This window comes from Cydia pomonella, chromosome 14, assembly GCF_033807575.1.
Source record: "Cydia pomonella isolate Wapato2018A chromosome 14, ilCydPomo1, whole genome shotgun sequence".
Lineage (NCBI taxonomy): Eukaryota > Metazoa > Arthropoda > Insecta > Lepidoptera > Tortricidae > Cydia > Cydia pomonella.
In genome coordinates this window covers 20915747-20935229 of record NC_084716.1, presented here as the reverse complement: position 1 = coordinate 20935229, position 19483 = coordinate 20915747, and the positions used below count along the sequence as shown (strand labels likewise).

Below are 19483 nucleotides of genomic sequence, written 5' to 3'. Positions count from 1 at the left end.
ACGAAGGCGTTTTGGTTTGTATGGATATACCCTAATAAAACGTGTTCTTATAGTTAGTTATTTAGCATTTTAAACTTTATATAAAAACAGTAAAGTGCAATTTTGGTTGTTCACAGTTGTAATATTTATATAAATTGAGTACAACTGTTTGTCATTTATGACTTAATGGGGGTCGTTCCAATATCGTATCCTAGACGTATCCTATTCGACAAATCCCTTGGAAATTGTGATCCCTAACTTCGATATTAATACTATTGTAATGACTATACGTTTAATGAAAAAGAAGTAAAATGAAATTATTGAAAGCTAGGGAATTTACGTAATTTATTTTCAAATATGTAATTCTATTGTTGTCTACTTAAACTTGCGCGTGGTATGACATTTAAAAACTTGCTAGGGATGTAAAGTGTAGGTCGTTGTCGGTTGTCGACATACTTAGATCGTATTCATGTCGTGTATGCTATTATAAAGATAAATCGTTTTTTGCGCCATAGGTTTTCATTTTGACACAAAAAGATTATGATGAAAATTGTGTGTTGCCTGTTTCTTCTGAAGTTTGGCTGTAGTGGTTTTATTGTATAGGTATACATAAAATATCGATATTCCTACAAATTTTGCTACTATCATTTGACATCTCTAAGCCAAATAAATATTCCGCCGCTGTCAAATCAATTTTTGTACGTCTTTGTCGAGGAAAATAAATCTGGGAATCAACTTCGTGGATTATTTTAAAGTGTTATTTAAACATGACTTCTACGATGCCAAACGACGGTGATAGAAACGAGGAGCGTCGACGCCGGGTAAGTATTAAAATTATGGTGAAACACCTACTCGGAGGAAAGTAATGGCAATAAAAATGTTTTGCCTTGCGCGGGTGAATCATTACATTATACTTTATTGTGCCTATCATAAACATCGTTATTCCATTTATAGACTATCAAACCGGTTCAACAAGTTTTAATGATATTATTTTGTTTTATTGGAATATTTTCATAGAGTTATGACTAATGTTCTGGAGATTTCTCTTATCAGATTATCGAGTTTCGGTCGCTTGGTATTTTCATGAGGTCAATGTGCTTAGGATAATTGACTTCCACTTGACCTGGATATTTTAAATTCTAGGCAGTGGTTTAGTTGTTATTTTATAAATTCCAATTTGAGACTAATTGCTATCCAGTTGCCACTAAACACAGTTTAACATGCAAGAGTGCTGAATATTTCAGCAGTCTCTAATACCTTTATACATAATAAAAAAGGCATCCAAAGTTTGTTATCTTTTGTAGAGTTTAGACGAAGAAATAAATAAATAATATATAAATTTTTGGTTAGAACTCCCATTTCTGATTAATTGAAAAATCAACACTAAACACATAGAGTACCGGGAACATGCCGGGCGGGTTCTCTGTTTGTACTCGCTTTCCTCTACAAAGCGGGAAAACGCTGGGATTGGCTATGAGCGTAGCAGTACGTAAATGTTAGTAGCGAAAGTGTTAAACTAAAATAATATAACAAACATATGTTCTAAAATGTTTTCTCTGTCAGTCAACTGTTAAATAAAGACACTCGTCCAAGGCAAATATAATATATATATATATAATAATAATAATGCTTTTGCTTTGAACAACAAACCATAGATTCTGGGCCTAAAGTCAATTATTGAATATGTATATAGTTAGATAATAAGAAGTTATTTCGTACGCCAAAAGGCACATCATAGCTGTTCCTTAGAATACTGAGTTACCACCTATTTATGTACCTGTGAAGAACGAATAAAGAATTGAATTGAAAGTGTGCTGGGGTGTGTGGTGCGTGCTACAAGTAGTGTATTGTCACGTGACAATCAAAACTCACTAATTATTACCACAAGTTCAGTCATAGTGGACTAATGTTGTACCAAGGGTAGCATTTCTGCAATTAAAGGCCAGTGAGCTGATTTACTAATAATTTTGTTTGGAACAGGTATTGCTGGGTCCACTCCCAGCTGGTTTCCTACGTGCCGATGGAGACACTGCTGCAGACAATGCCATGGATGCAGACTATCAAGCCGCATTGGCACTGCAGCAACAACTATGTGGTACTCAGGTAAATTATATATTTCATAGCAACAACTACAAATTGGTATACAACATTTAGTGACAAAATATCTTTTACTGGCTTGTGGATAATATCAGAGATTAATCTCCCTGTACACTGCATGGAAGCACAGGCAAGTATGAATTTAACCATGATCATGAAAATCACTTCTGGAGTAAATGTAAGTGTATTTATTTTAATATACATTACTCACTATACTTAATAAATCAGTAAAAGCTTTTGTAAGTATCTATAGTGGTATGTTATCAATGACAATAATAACGACTAATAGAATAGAGGAAATTTATTCAGAAAACGCTTAAGTTTAGGTAATAATTGTTTGTGGAGACTGATCTGTTTATGCTAACTTTATTGAGTATATAATTACAGTGAGACATCTCATTCGGTTCTCGTATGTTTCATTTATCCTAATGAATGTTTTAATTATTGACGACCAGTTTGGCCTAGTGGGTAGTGACCCCGCCTACAAAGTCGATGGTCCCAGGTTCAAATCCTGGTAAGAGCATTTATTCGTGTGATGAGCATGGATATTTGTTCCTGAGTCATGGGTGTTTTCTATGTATTTAAGTATTTATAAATATTTATATATTATATATATTGTTGTCTAAGTACCCTCAACACAAGCCTTATTGAGCTTACTGTGGGACTTAGTCAATTTGTGTAATAATGTCCTATAATATTTATTTATTTATTATAATTATACGGAATTTTGACTCTTAGAGACTCTATACATCTCTAAGGATAATTTGATAAAAGTCATTTAGTTCTGACATTTAGAGATATTTACACCTCTAAATAATTTTAGATTTTTTTTGCTTCTGTTTTTTTTTTATTATTATTTTAGTTATTTTTTGTAATTGTATTTTATACTTAATTGTTGATGTGCTTGTTTTTGTTTGTATGTGAATTCCATGTTGACGTGTAAAAGTGCCCTTGTGGCCTATTTGCTGGATAAATGTTGAAGTTGAAATACATGAGACGACAGAATCAATTTATTATTAAGCGTCACTGAAAAGGTCTCCACTCAGCTTAATGTCAAGATACCACCTAAGGACCTCGACGCTGGTCTTCCGTGGAAACCTTTCCGAGAGAGCGCAGCTACATGCTAAAGTACAAAATTTTATATATTTAAGTATAACAGTTTCAAGTAAATATCATAAGGCTATAATTATTATTAAATTAAAAACTACAATAACAAATAAATTATTTAAATTAACGGTACATAAACAGTCGGCCAGTCGTCATACAAGGCGAAATAAATTATAGGGTAGGCGTTCGTTCTAGTACATGGCATAGTGATGGCATAGGAGTATACCCAATATTTATAATTTTTGTAAGTTTAAAATATGTTTTTTAAATTTACATTTAAATGAACTAATTGACTAATATAGTACTCAAACACTGCTAGAGGTAGGAAGTGTCAATCGTCACAACTCCAAAATAGTGGGTAATTCCACAGTTCATAACTATAATGTAAGTTTTCCTTTCTTTTCATGTTTTTATTTATTTATGAATATTTTAGTGTTCATTCATCTCAGAATTTCTTATTTTCATATATTTTTATTTTTCCTTTGTTATTTTCTATAATACTTAATTTTATTTTTAGCTTTAACTAGTTTTCATTTCATAATAGTATTATTTAATTTTATTGTAATGAAGATAGCTTTTTATTAAAAAAAAAAAAACATATTAAAATAATATCAAGGGATATCTAGTTGACATGAAATCAAAAAACAATAAATCGGTAACAGGCATTATACTCGTTGTGGAAATTCAATGTTTGGAATAACATTTATAATTCTTATAAATCATCAACTATCTCTAATAATTTAAAGAGAGACCGAAGCCCTCTTACACGTATACATACAACGCGTCTGGCCAACTCTATTGTAACACCTGCAAAAGAGTCTTTAAGACCAAGTTCGGCCTGGCCAGCCACATTAGGGCCCATAATCGGCGTAATCCGTAATTGCTGAGGTCGCCGTCATCGAAATCGATGTGGAGGACTATAGTATCAGTTATATATTAGATTAATTTCAACAATACAAAGATGAGTCATTCATGAGATAAGATAATCATTATACTACTGAAGTACTGACTATTGTGCTAGCGTTTGTTATTCATTTGAGATATGCAGTATGAGCCGCTCTAGGCCCCAGGCCCTGTAATTATAACACAAAATATTACATTGCTAATCCGCGAAAAGATAACGTGCTAGTCAATCAGTGCAGTGAACTGTCGCCTGCGGTATTTCCGGACCGATACGACCTTCAAACCTTCAAGAAAAGAGCGTACTCCCATCTTAAAGGCCGGCAACGCACTTACAACCCCTCTGGTGTTGCAAGTGTCCATGGGCGGCGGTAATCGCTTACCATCAGGTGATCCGTCTGCTCGTTTGCCTCCTCTACCATAAAAAAAAAAACCGTTAACTTGCGTATTTTTACATGCAATTAATGTTCCCACCCTCCCACCACAAAAATAAATACGCAAATAAATATAACAATCCACTACCGAAAGTACAAAACTCGACATGTGTTCCGCCTCTCTATGAGGCATCCTCAGGAGATGTTGTCTGTCTGAAGTCCAACGACTGAAAACTGACCGCTGACTGAAATGTGAATTCAATTCACCCCGTGGCTGAAACTTAATAATTTTAACTTGACATTTTTATTTATTTGTATTTGTATCCTTTTATTTTAATCGAATGTAGATCAAGTAACTAATTTTTAATTTAATTTCAACTGAGTATTTTTTTGCTGACATGTAAAGTTGTATATTTTACCAATAAAAGAGTATGAGTATGAGTATCAAACAAAACATAACAAATGCAACTCGATTCAAATTGAAAACGTGATAAATTAGGTACATTGAAGTAAGGTAATGGGTGAAATAAAAAGAGCGCTGGTGGCCTGTGGAGCGGTAAGAGCGTGCGACTTTCAATGGTTCAATCCGGAGGTCGCGGGTTTGAACTCCGGCTCGTATCAATGAGTTTTTCGCAACTTATGTACAAAATATCATTTGATATTTACCAGTCGCTTCTCGGTGAAGGAAAATATCGTGAGGAAACCGGACTAATCCCAATAAGGCCTAGTTTATCCTCTGGATTGGAAGGCCAGATGGCAGTTGCTTTCGAAAAACTAGTGTCTACGCCAATTTTTGCGGTTAGTTGCGAAGCGGACCCCAGGCTAAAATGATTTAAGTAGTATGGGGACGTACGGGGTAGGCTTGTGGGCCATAGAAGGGTATGACGCCAAATAGCATGAGAAGCATACGCAGCATGAGAAGCCGATTCATCGGAGCCACGCCGTTCTGTCGCCTAAATAGTGTGTAGTTTTAATGTATATCTATGTTAGTATATAATGTATTTGTAATCTGGGCCTTGTTGCCTGAATCAAATTATTAAATAAATAAATATGACTGTGTCGTAACTGCAAGCTGTCTTATATGCTCCATCTTGTAGTTGAGGTGGTCTGTGCCCAAACTAATTTAATGTTAGCTCGCAAAAGTGTGGTGCATGTTAACATTTAAAGAGGCCCAAATATATTTTTATTCATTAGGTCCCCGCTGCAGGACCGCCATTGACAGCGCGACTGAGTATTACTATAGCTCAGGCGAAGTTGGTTAAAAACTATGGTAAGCAAATAATGTGCTTTTTTTAAATTAATTATTAAGGAAATTCACAATATCTGTTTACGATTTTCATTTTTTTTTGCGATAAGCATTGTCATATTTAACTCCCAATTCCACAAATACCTAACGATAATTTTACCTAAATTTTTAATCGAAAGTCTCTACGCCCGAGCGCCAAACTACCTCGACAGAAATGAGTGCCTTTCATCCCTTGGTTAACAATGTATTAATTCCACTTTGAGTTATTTTAACATCAACGAAAACTCATTTAAAGGATGCAGATTACATTATAATTTGTAACAAAGAGAATTTGAAATAAAGGTGGATCGTCAATGAAATCTAATAGATCAACGGCCAAAGGTATCTCGAAATGGTTTCGAGCGATGGCGCTATAACCTTTAGGTTGTGCCTGGTAAGATGGCGACACTTTTTGATATTTAGCAAATTTAACACATCTGTGAAAGAGTAAGAATCAAAGTCAAATGGCATTCTAAAAGTTTTAATCACGTGTCGATAGATGGCAGTAAATTACACCTCTATTTCAAATTCTCTTTGTTTATAATATCAAATAGTTTTTTAAAGTGTAGCTGATTTTATGTTAAAACCTCTGCGTTTAGATTTTAGATTAGTCCACCTACATCTTACAATCTCTTTGGGTTCCATTATATTTTGCAATAGTTTTATATGATGGCAATTAGGCATACGGCTGCCTGGTGATAAGCGATCATCGTAGCCTATAGATGCCTGCAACTCTTGGGGTGATTCATGCGCGTTGCCTATTTTGCTTCTCTTATACCTTTGTCTATGGTGCATATTTAGATTGTTGCCCCCGTGGTTTTTGAACAGGTCTAACCCGTATGGACCCGTACGTGAGGCTGCGTGTAGGTCACTGCATTTACGAGACCCACACGGACCCCAGCGGCGGAAAGACTCCGCGCTGGAATAAAGTTATTCATTGGTTAGTAAAATCCTTTACAATTTTTTTGTTGTATACCTATGATATAGGTACAGTCACGTCTGAAAATATCGATACGAATATCGATACCTGTCTGGCCTGGTGGCAGTGACCTATGAAGCCAATGGTCCCGGGTTCAAATCCTGGTAAGGGCATTTATTCCTGTGAAAAGCATGGATATTTGTCCCTGAGTCATGGGTGTCTTTCTAAACGTGCACAAGCTTCAATAAAATAAATTAACTAATTGAGGCTTGAACAGTTTTGTGAATAAGCAGGTTAAACGGAAAGTGAATAATTATTTCAGCTTGCTGCCTCCCGGTGTAAACTCTGTTTACCTGGAGATCTTCGACGAGTGCTCGTTCACCATGGACGAGCTGATCGCCTGGACTCACATCACCATCCCGCAGGCGGTGCTTAATGTAAGTTGATGAACCTTATTTACCATTTTGTATAAGAGATAACAGTGAAATAAGATTGCTTTAAGCCCTCGTCTCATTCTCTCAAAAATTCAAAATTCAAATCATTTATTCTGCAAGTAAGTCTCAAGGACTCTAGAAAAGTCAATATATTTATAGTAACATCATATAGTTACATGAAAATCACTTAACAACATTTATAAATACAACAGCCAATACCTGGGTAAACATTATAATAATCTTAAAATAAATAAATAAATAATAAATAAATATTATAGGACATTAATTACACAAATTGACTAAGTCCCACAGTAAGCTCAATAAGGCTTGTGTTGAGGGTACTTAGACAACGATATATATAATATATAAATATTTATAAATACTTAAATACATAGAAAACACCCATGACCCAGGAACAAATATCCATGCTCATCACACGAATAAATGCCCTTACCAGCATTTGAACCCGGGACCATCGGCTTCATAGGCAGGGTCACTACCCACGAGGCCAGACCAGTCGTCGTATAATTACTGCAATACAACAGAGATGTATAGTCTCTATGGTTAATAATACATTAAATCTGGAGATGTAAAAAGTCCCCAATGTCAGAATAATAATACTAATAAGATTTGGAGACCAGGTGTAACGTCTCCAAGTGTCTAAATGAAATTTATACTAAATAAATATTAAGCTAGCAGTCTCATAAACTAATCCTACAGAATACAGTATGTATCCAACAAGTCAAGTATATTATACAATATTACAGAGATGTATGGTCTCTACGGTGCTTTGGTTTCATTGCACCTAAATATCATAATGCCATTGTATTTATATCTCCTAAATTTCAAAACAACTTAGTCCCAAAATGCCTAAATATCAAATTGTTTCCTTCTTAAAATGACCATAATTATGTCATAATGACTTTTATTCATAACGTCCAAGTCTCAAAATACCAAAAAGTATGTTTCATCAAATACCGAATAATGTGATGGATTCTTCTTTAAATATACTAAGTTTATGTCTTAAGTTCATTTTTATAACCTTTGTCGTATTTACAATATTTTTTTAAAACCTGCCGGAGCTAAAGACGGATAATGTTGGATAAAATAGCACTCATGAATGTAGGTAAGTTGACATTTAGGTATTATGAAACCACGTCAATTTGAAGTTTAGCCATTTTGGGAATGTAGTAATTTGAGAAAAAAAGTTAGGCATTCTGAGATTCAGGCAATTTGAAACTATTCCCTTTTGAAATCTAGGAATTTTGGTAAACGGGTAAAATGAAATTAAGATTCTAGGGTTAATACATTAACCCCCTTATTCATAAACGTGAACTAAAGTTACGATGCCGCTAATCATCGTTTGTCCCTTTCCATCATACAAATACGTCGGAAAATATATGGGCAATAAAGTCGTGTATACATATTTTTGGCACTTTTTTGTATCGATATTTTCAGACCTGACCGTACAGACACGGACTTGAATTCTTGAGCCATTTAGAGTTTACATTGGACATTTCACACCGTATTGACAACCAAAAAAAAAAACTGTCGAATTGAGAACCTCCTCCTTTTTTCAAAGTCGGTTAATTAGCTTGAACCTTAGATGGATCAACCATTAGTCCGTGACCGTACGAGCCGGAATAAGATTGTTAACCAATGGATGAAAGGCAACCATTTCTGTCCAGGTAGTTCACTCACTGCGTTCAAGCGCCAATAGTCCGAGACTAAAATGGTGTCTTTCACCCGAGTTGAACACTCTACTTTTCATTTCGAATACGGGGCATTAGGTTAACCTATTTCAAGGGCGCGAATTCGCGTCCGCGGCATTACGTTGTCAAGGACGCAATTTCGCGTTTTCGGCATCGTAAGTGAAATTTTTGCGCCTAAAAACAGTTTTTGTCGAAAACGTATTCAGTATAGACGTGACGGCCGTATACTTCAGACGTATATGAGTTTTTAATGGTTTTTAGTAAGATTATAAAAGTTAAAGAAAGTGTTTAAAGCAAGTGTTTAGATAATGGACAAAAATATTAAATATTAAATGCAACCCATTTTATTATAGTTAAATATACAGTCGAAAATGTTTAGTACCCCTGGACATAAACATGTCTGCGTATCTAAATTATTTTAGTAGTTTGTATTATTAATTGCCACAATCACTTATAAAGTATATGGCACATGATTAAATTACTATCATTAAATATTTTTCGCGATAAAAGGTAAATGACAATTACCTAATATAAACATAATGGACGGGAATCCGCCTCCGCTTCACCCGAAATGAAAATGTTGAGTATTACAAATGTGTTTATTTTAATAACCGGTAACAGTATACAATTTGTCTTTAAAAATTACATCTCGGGATAAGTTTTTTTAAATAAGTGTTTTTCTAGCAAAAACTATTTTTTCTAAATTACAAATGCACAGAATCCAAAAACCGAAGTATAATATTCTCCTTCAAAAAATAAATAAATAGTTGTTTTCTAGTAAAAAAACGAGGCCGCGAAATCGCGACCCCGGAATTACGATCGGACGTGAATTCGCGTCTTCGGCATCCGAGATAAGAATTATGAAAATTACAAATGCACTGAATCTAAAAACCAGCAACAGTATAATATTATCCTTCATAAATAAAGTAACATTTTGGTATCAGCATTTAAGTACAGTTGTTTTCTAGCAAAAAAAAACACAACTCGAGGACGCGAAATCGCGTCCTCGGCATAACGATTACACATAACATGGGACGCGAATTCGCGTCTTCGGCATCCGAGATAAGAATTATGAAAATTACAGATGCACTGAATCCAAAAACCAGCAACAGTATAATATTATCCTTCATAAATAAAGTAACATTTTGGTATCAGCATTTAAGTACAGTTGTTTTCTAGCAAAAAAAAAAACAAATAACTCGAGGACGTCCTCGGCATTACGATTACACATACATAGGACGCGAATTCGCGTCTTCGGCAATGAATGGGTTAACGATTTAGGTAAAAAAATATCGTTATTTATGGAATGGGGAGTTAATTATCAGAATGGAAATTGTACAAAAAATCCGATTAAAACCAATATTGCTTTTCGTAAAAAAAAAGAGAAAAAGAAACGTACTTACAAAGTACAGTGTTCTAAAGCAGAAACGTATCATTTTCTGCACACGTTTTAGAACAAGATCCACTTTCACAGATTGATAAATGAAAGAAATATATTTTGATCATTTATGGGCATTGTGAATGTCATCTCGCTCTGTGTGGTAGTACACAGCACAGCGGATGTCATTCCAGATCTAGAGCAGAGCCCAACTGGGGAAGTACCTCCACCTTACAGAAAACCGCAGCCAAATAACACTAGGCCCTACTCATAGTGTTGTGTTCCTGCCGGTGAGTAAGGTTGCCAGAGCTCAACGAGGGGCGGGAGGGGTTAGGGTTGGCAACGCGCATGTAGCTCCTCTGGAGTTGCAGGCGTACATAGGCTACGGATACTGCTTATTTGCCACCGACGTAGTATAAAAAATAAATAAAAACATAAAATAATTACGTGTGACCCTATTAATATTTGTTGATAAGTAAAATACCTACTTATGAAGCGGTGGTGGCCGAGTGGATATGACGTCCGACTTTTAATCCGGAGGTCACGGGTTCAAATCCTGGCTCGTACCAATGAGTTTTTCAGAACTTATGTACGAAATATCATTTGATATTTACCACTAGCTTTCCGGTGAAGGAAAACATCGTGAGGAAACCTGCATGCATCTGCGAAGAAATTCAAAGGTGTATGTGAAGTCCCCAATCCGCATTGGGCTTGCGTGGGGACTATAGCCCGAGCCCTCTCGCGCATGAGAGGAGGCCTGTGCCCAGCAGTGGGACGTATATAGGCTGAATTATTATTATTATTAAAATACTTATATTAATTGACTATTGTATACATAATACAATACAGATTGATTCATAGAGAGCTCTTACATTTCCAAATATTATAAGTAGGAATACCTACGAAATAAAATATTATTTACGTTGTTTGACAGGGCGAGACACATGAAGACTGGTACCCGCTGAACGGAAAGCAGGGCGATGGCGTTGAAGGCATGATCAACCTCGTCCTCAGTTATTCTGTAAGCTATTTGTGTGTTTTTTACACTATGTATAACTTTTTACGCCAATGACGGATATATCCGCACCCTAGGTCTAACGCCAAAGACGGATTAATCCGTCACAGACCACAGAGCAACATGGACCTACGTGCATATGCATAAAGTTCAATTTCAGTTTTGACACTTCGGTAACAGCTTTTGTGTGTCGGCGTCGTTTTAGCAGAAATTAGCGATACTGCCAATACAATAGACGATTTGAAATTGGGATTATTACTATAATGCAAGAAAAATAAGTATAAAATTCAGTATTATTTATATGTTTATAGATGCATAAAATTTTGTTGTTTTTTCTGTTTCGTCAGCAAGGCGACAATAGTAGCAGATGCACCATTTTGGAAAAGTTCATCCACACGGTGTATCTCGAGGAACTCGAAAGATTTTAACCACTCATTCCTTATGCCAAAACAAGGAAAAAATGTTATATAAGTTTAGGTCAAATCAAATGTTATTAGTACTGGCACTTAAATTGTTTTATTATCATAAAACCTAGTGTTTGTAGTGTTATTTGTAATTTTTTTTACATCTATCAATGAGGATATTTAGACTAAGTCCCATCGCCATCAAAAAGGCGTTTAACACAAAGTAACAATAAAAAAAAAATATTTAGCAATAATTTGAAACTAGGCGAATTCTATAAAAGTATACAGGACAATACAATACAAATAATACAGCACATTTTAGTATTTAAATGTGATCAAGAATACACTAACATTTTTCCCGTTCGACGACGTTCACGTATATTTTTTTGCGAATGAAAATTAACCTTTTGAACGCCACGCCTATCCACGCGACGCGTAATCGTGAACCTTGTCGCTAAGCATGAAGGTTGATATTGGGCTGTAGCCGCGCGCGTCATATGACGTCTTTGGGGGTCAAAAGGTTAAAGATTGACTCTTTGTTCAGGTGGGCCCAGCGGCCGTGGCCACGTTCCCCCCGGTGCTGGTGGTGCCCAGCACGGGCATGGGCTACGCCGCCATGCCGGTGTACCCGCAGCCCGCGCAGCGCCCCGTGCAGCCGCCGCGCCCCGTGCAGCCCCCTGTCACGCCTGAACAGATACAACAGGTATGTCATACTATTCTTCTCTAACTTGCAATCAAATGTTGACATGACTTACTTTTTTTTTGAAGTGAAACTTCGTTTGCGACTTGCAACAAGGTTGCGTTAAACGTTTAACGCTATAATCGGTAACATAAAGTACTAAATAAAACCAGTCTTTATTTATTCATAAAGTGAAATTTGGCAGATGTTAATGTTAACGTTAATGTTATGTTAATGTTAACGTTAATGTTAGTGTTATTTGCAGTGAAGTTTCACCTCTTCCGCGCGGAGGGACTCCACGCACAATTTTTTTAATTTATTTCTAATAAAAAGCACTTTACAATTATATCCGTTTCGCCAAACGTTCCTTTTATCGGCGAATATTACACTCACTTCCAGTTTTTGAACCAAATTAAGTACTTTATCTTATGATCTAATAAAACTACAACACTGAGCTAATACTTACGTATCTAAATTTTAGTAGGTAAGTTACAACTGACCCCAGATGTGTATTTTTTTTTCAACTTATTACATTAAATTTTTTCAACTTCAAATTAGGTCCGGAAAAACTTATGTATCCGGTGCGATGAGCGGAGATATGTAAAGGAATTTCATACAGCCTTACACACCTAGGCCTGTAAAGTAACCTCCTTTTGTTTTTAAACGTCAAATTGTGACACAACGTCTTGCTTGGCATTCCACCTTCAAATAGTAGAATCTTAGTTTGTAATTTGTTCTGTGTAGGAATAAAACAAATCAACCACAATTATTTTTTCACTGCAAGTACTAGAAACGGGGTTGCCAGCAGCATATCCCTATACCTACTTGCCCTGCAACCCTTCGTATCCCGGGCTCTTATTTAGTTACACCTAACGCATTGTCCGTGTGTCTGTCTGTAATCAAATCTTGCAAGTTAAATTTGATCCACTTCCCGGTTACCGATGAAGCTGAAAATTAGCGTACATATGTAAGTCGGATGACATGCAATATAATGGTACAATCGAGCTGATCTGATGATGGAGACAAGTAGTGGCCATAGGAACTCTTATGAAACAACGCAGCCTTATTGTGTTTGGGTTTGGTCGAATTGTCTCGATGAGTATCAGTTGCCTGTCGAAAGAAAAGTACAGTCAGCGATAAAAGCTTGTATTAATAACTATTAAAAAACCCCTACTTACGCTATTAGCCAAAAAAAAAACAATTTTGTACCAAAAATGCCCTACATCATTTTGGAAAAGAGCTGATACCCTTCATACTGCAGGATTGATTTCTATCAAACATAGCTAAGAACCAACGCAAGAAAACTCGCTTTCACGTTAAAAAAAACCTTATCGAAATCGGTACCCTCCCGTTGGAGAGCTACGGTACCATAGTCGGATAGACACCCCTCTTTTTGCGTCGGTTGATAATGAATTTTTTGACAAAAACCTTTTCTACAATTACAGATAGAAGAAATGTTCCCAAGCATGGACAAGGAGGTGATCAAGTCCGTGTTGGAGGTGAACCACGGCGACAAGGACGCCACCATTAACTCTCTCCTTCAGATGTCCGAATAGTGACGTCACACAGCGGAGCACTGGACGGTACTGATCGATGTTACTTGATATTTTTAATTAATTCTTAAAAATTCATTTTTCTAGAAACATTTTTGCATATAAAAGCAAGCAAGGGGCCCATTTCTCGAACGGTATTAGTCTAATATTATTAGTGTGTTGCCATGGTAACCCATACGACATGACAGGGGCCCGTTTCTCAAACGGTATTAGACTAATATTATTAGTCCGCGAACTGTCAAATCCATTGGGTTTCCACGACATCACACTAATAATATTAGACTAATACCACACACTAGTGTTGCCATGGTAATCGTATGCGATTTGACAGTTCGTGGACTAATAATATTAGTCTAATACCGTTCGAGAAATGGGCCCCTGAGCAACTTTATTCCAGAAATTGTTGCAAGCCAGTCGGACCACGCTAAGTTTTCATGCCGTGTTCAAATACGGAGATTATAGGTATGTAAAGTTAGCGTGCTGAGTCTAAGTTTTGGAACGAAGTTCCTTATCGGACGGTACGGACTTGACGGATGGCTAGGCGAAAAAAAAAGTGTATTTTGCAATAATATCAAGCTTTTATCGTCTAGTATCGTTCAGTGTCATATTCAAGTATTGTATCAAGCAAGCGCTTAGCATTCGCTTTACCATCTCGCTCACATATTAAAGGTATTTTTTGTTTAATAATAAAATTGCAAGTTTAACATGTTGGTATGTGAATACGGCCGGCAAAACGTCCCACTTTGTGCCTTGCAATAAGGACGAGATTTCCTTATATCTTTATACGAATAACCTGACAAGGCGTCCCTATTGCAAGCGACAAAGTGGGACGTTTTGCCGGCCGCGGCCACATATGTGCATAAACAAAAGTTTATCAAGTATATGCGGCTTTAAGAGCGTTTAATATCTTAATCAGATTAAGAATTTAGATTTAATCAAGCTGTATAAACTTATTACAAAACGTTAATTATATACAGGGGAAGATTATAATCAAAAGCATAGACAAAAGAATACTGACTTGACAAACAACGACAAGTAGTACAAAATATAGCCGTAAAGACAGTGTAAGAAGATGGCGCTATACGGTATCATACGTTTTGTGTTAACTGGATTGTGAAACGTTTGCGCTTGACAAAATAGTTACTGCATTATCTGTCAAATTTGAGCTGTAAAGTTTTTCATTACTTTACGCATCTTTAGTATTGTTTTGTCTATGTTGAAAACGATGGAAAAGCCCCAAAAAGTTAAACATTTTTAGTCTAAAACAAAGTACAGTCATGTCTGTAAATATAGATACGGACAAAGTGCCAAAAATATGTATACACTACCTTAACATAATTAAGGTCGTGTATACATATTATTAGCACTTTCTTCGTATCAATATTTTCAGACGTGACTGTACCACGTTTATAAGAATAGCAAATAGTTCAAATAGAGAGGCGCTTTTTAATCTTTTTGTACATATAAATCGGCCTTATTATTATAAAGGCAAAGAGAATTGATTGTAATAGAGAGGTAATTTCTAAGAAAAAAAACCTGGCCCTTAGTTTGACTGTCTAAACAGATGGCGCTGTACTGCGCCATATGTTTTGCGGTCACTGAATTGTCAGACGTCAACTTTTGACAGTCAAGAGTTACCGCAAAATGTATGGACCTGTACAGCGCCATCTCGTCTACCTGTCAGTATCGAAGCACGAAATTGTCTTAGATTTTACACATTCTACTCAATCAATGTATCTGATAAAGGATAGCTTCATTTTGCACTATAAATATACATTAAAACAGAAATCAGTCAATTTAAAACAATCATTTTTAACTAAGTTTTTAAATACAAAAAATGTCAAAGGAAACATTGTATAAACAAATATTTTCTCGTTTATGATATTGCCGTTTTTAAATAATCCTTAATCAATGGATTATTTCACATTCCACGTCTTTAATACTCTATTATAAATAATACATAATGACAATGTCATAGACAAGAAAATTGTTTATATATTTGCTAATTGATATCTATAACATTTTAATGATTTTAAGGACCTGTTTCACAATGTCCAAGTAAAGTATTGGATAGCTAATTAACAAATAAATTAACTGCCAGATAAAACTACCTTAAGTTGTAAAGGTATTTATTTACATAAATATCATAAACCCTCTGAAGCATCATGCCTTCAAAATCCGTAAATAATGGCCAACATAAAAGTAAAACAAATTTCTTATCTGTGGAAATTTGTCTTGTGTGTAAATTTCTTAACTTCGTTCGTTTCTTAAACCCACACTCGTATTTTAATGCCTTTCATTATGTAGCAGTCACATAAACTACTATTATATACCTGTTAAATTTATTTGAAGATTGTGAAACGCCAACGATGAATTTATTCGTCAGATAAGCGGCAAGTAGTTTAATCAGGACTTAACTTCGACATTGTGGCCCTAAGTTTTTTTAACTGCTTATTAGATTAATTTCGAGCATCGACAAAGCATTTTGCTCAATTTATTTAACTGGCGATAACACCAACTTCAACATAACAGTAGAATATTAAATGTGATTTTAGTATATTTAATATATGTAAATACAACACTTTTTAAAGTGGTGTTTACATTAGATGTGGAACCGATTTGGACGAAAGGGGACGACGTGTTTCTCTATTATTCGGATTAATGTTGTATGGAAACGCGGTCATCCATATCTTCTAAAGAGGTTTCACACGACACAGTAGGGTCGATTGCATCAAACCGTCTGGCAAGTTTCATAGATTTTGTGTGACCGATGACCAGTCGGGGGCCCATTTCTCGAACGGTATTATTCTAATATTATTAGTGTTGCCATGGTAACCGATACGACTTGACATGGGCCCATTTCTCGAACGGTTTTAGACTAATATTATTAGTCCACGAACTTAGCGCTGGTGACCTAGCGGTAAGAGCGTGCGACTTGCAAACCGGAGGCCGCGGGTTCAAACCCCGGCTCGTACCAATGAGTTTTTCGGAACTTATGTACGAAATATCATTTGATATTTACCAGTCGCTTTTCGGTGAAGGAAAACATCGCGAGGAAACCCAACAAGGCCTAGGTTACCCTCTGGGTTGGAAGGTCAGATGGCAGTCGCTTTCGTAAAAACTAGTGCCTACACCAAACCTTGGGATTAGTTGTCAAGCGGACCCCAGGCTCCCATGAGCCGTGGCAAAACTAACTAATAATATTAGGATAATATCGTTCGAGAAATGGGCCCCTGTCAAGTCGTATCGGTTACCATGGCAACACTAATAATATTAGACTAATACCGTTCGAGAAATGGGCCCCCGACTGGTCATCGGTCCATCTGGTGTCCATTGTGGCTAGTGCAACTGGCCCTAAATTGTAGTTGTCACGTACACGTTAGTAGATGGGGGACAAATAGAAACGTGATAAATTTATTATTATTGTTGGAAATTGGCAGTGGCACATATGTTTAGATCGCTGATAGAAAACATTAGAATATGTTAGTGAATCTGTTCAAAAGTATGTTTACTTTAAAAAAATCTGAAACTGTTAACTTTATTTTAACTCTATTTTTGTGTTAATGTAAAATGCCTTTGTTTGCTGTCAAGTTTTTCAGTATTTTACAGAAATTTTCTGTATCGAAATGAAAGTTATTTTAATAAAATTTAAAATTTTAATGAGAGAAAATATGTAACAAAAATAATGGGGATCCGTAAGGGAATGTTCGATATCGTGTTCTGTTTTGGAAATAGAAGAAGAAAAAATTGTTGGCCTTTGTATGGAGGATTGGCCGACTTGGACGACCTGCCCCATCGAAAAAATTGTTATTTGGTTATATACTCAAAATTTGGATCTGATTACTTTGCCCCACATGTGGATTAAATGCAAGTTTCTCATTCGTTTTTGAACACTCAAGAGAGCGTTTACCAGTTGGTGTGGTGAAAATTATTTTTTTCGCTATCGCTTTATTCTTTTTTCGTTATTCTACTTTTTCCCGATCAGAACACGATACCTGAAATCCACTTAAACGGATTACCACTATTTCTGTTACACCTTGTATAATGCTTAAAAAGTTCTATTCACGATACACTACAAATTAGTTCTTTGTCGATTGATATGTTACGTTGTTTGCATGAAAATACCCGTAAGGCCTGAATGGACACTCGAGTTGGGCGTGCAGCGTACATATCAAACAAATGCAAACGTATAGGAGCGGCCGCAGTGCACGCTGCTCACATCGCTTGTGAGCCCGACGCCACGCTGCACGCCCCGCTTAACGCTCCGCTTCGAGCGTCCACTCAGGCCTTATTACTAACCAAGGCTTGTCAGCTAAAGTGCCAAATTATTTGCCATCGGTGCAATGCTTCAATGAATATTATTGTTGTATTTATTTGTAATTTTACAATGTATTAATAAATTATTAACTACTTATTTATTGGACTTTTATTTACCAGATACCTTGTTAACCTTTTAACTTAGAATTTTACGTACGGTACGAAGTTTTGTCATATTTATCACAGTGCAGCGAAATGAGCTTTTCCAGTCCCCACCAATCTATAGGGACCGTGCGCGTTGAAGGGTCTGCCATCTTGTGGCCTGAATCGGAACCATAAACATGCACATTTACACGTCACGTGTTTTCTTGTGCATAGTAGGTTCTGCCATCTTGTGGGCTACATCGGAACAATAAACATCACACTTACGCCTCGCGCCAAAAATTTGACGGCTCTTGTGCTGCCTCCTACAGTTCATGCACGCTCCTATAAGGTTTTCCCAAATATTTCAAATATATTCCAATAAATCCAGCTTCGATGATTCATTTCCCGAAAGTAAAATCTAATTTGAACCTGAAATCGAAATGCTTAAGTTGAATTCTATTGGCGCCTATGTGGTCGATAAATACTATGCCTGGAAAAGCGTTAAATATCAGACTGCGGCGGTTAAAGTCAAGAGCAAAACCTCTCGTAGGGTTAAATTCGCACCAACATAACACTAGACCCTACTCATAGTGACCAACCCCATTACCCATGTCTGGAATAACATTTTCAATTCTAATAAAATCATCAACTATCTCGAATAATTTCTATTTATACTTTCGTACGTGATACTTAAAGTATCAGTCAATTATATATTAGATTAATTTCATTCAACAATAAATAGATGAGTCATTCATGAGATAAGATATTCACTATACTACTAAAGTACTGATTATTATGCAAGCTAGCAGAGCCCAACTGGGGAAGTACCTCCACCTTACAGAAAACAGCAGCCAAATAATACTAGACCCTCATAGTGTGTGTTCCAGCCGGTGAGTAAGGTTGCCAGAGCTCAACGAGGGTGCGGAGTGTTAGGGTCGGCAACGCGCATGTAACTCCTCTGGAGTTGCAGGCGTCCATAGGCTACGGAGTCTGCTTACCATCAGGCGGGCCGTATGCTTGTTTGCCGTCGACGTATAAAAAATGTGTAAGTTGAAAAAATAATCATCATCATACGTTGTTTCCACAATCATAACCTGCAGATTAATAAAGGAAAAGGTTCATTTAATTTTGACAGCCGATGTAGATGGCACTGTATGGCTCATCCGTATGGCGATCCAGTTCCAGTGACCACAAAAATATTGCTTAGCACCAAATTTATTTCAGCTGTCAAACTACGGGACAAGAT

General features: G+C 36.3%; 1 protein-coding gene across 1 annotated transcript; it reads left to right on the top strand.

Annotated features, from left to right (window-relative positions):
• Nucleotides 1–416: 416 nt before the first annotated feature.
• LOC133525184 (toll-interacting protein-like) lies at nucleotides 417–18250 on the top strand. Its single transcript, XM_061861459.1, has 8 exons — nucleotides 417–800; nucleotides 1960–2082; nucleotides 5652–5727; nucleotides 6571–6682; nucleotides 6984–7098; nucleotides 11120–11206; nucleotides 12149–12307; nucleotides 13729–18250. Exons 1-8 carry the CDS (start codon nucleotides 747–749, stop codon nucleotides 13837–13839), a joined length of 837 nt encoding a protein of 278 aa, XP_061717443.1. The 5' UTR covers nucleotides 417–746; the 3' UTR covers nucleotides 13840–18250.
• Nucleotides 18251–19483: the final 1233 nt, after the last annotated feature.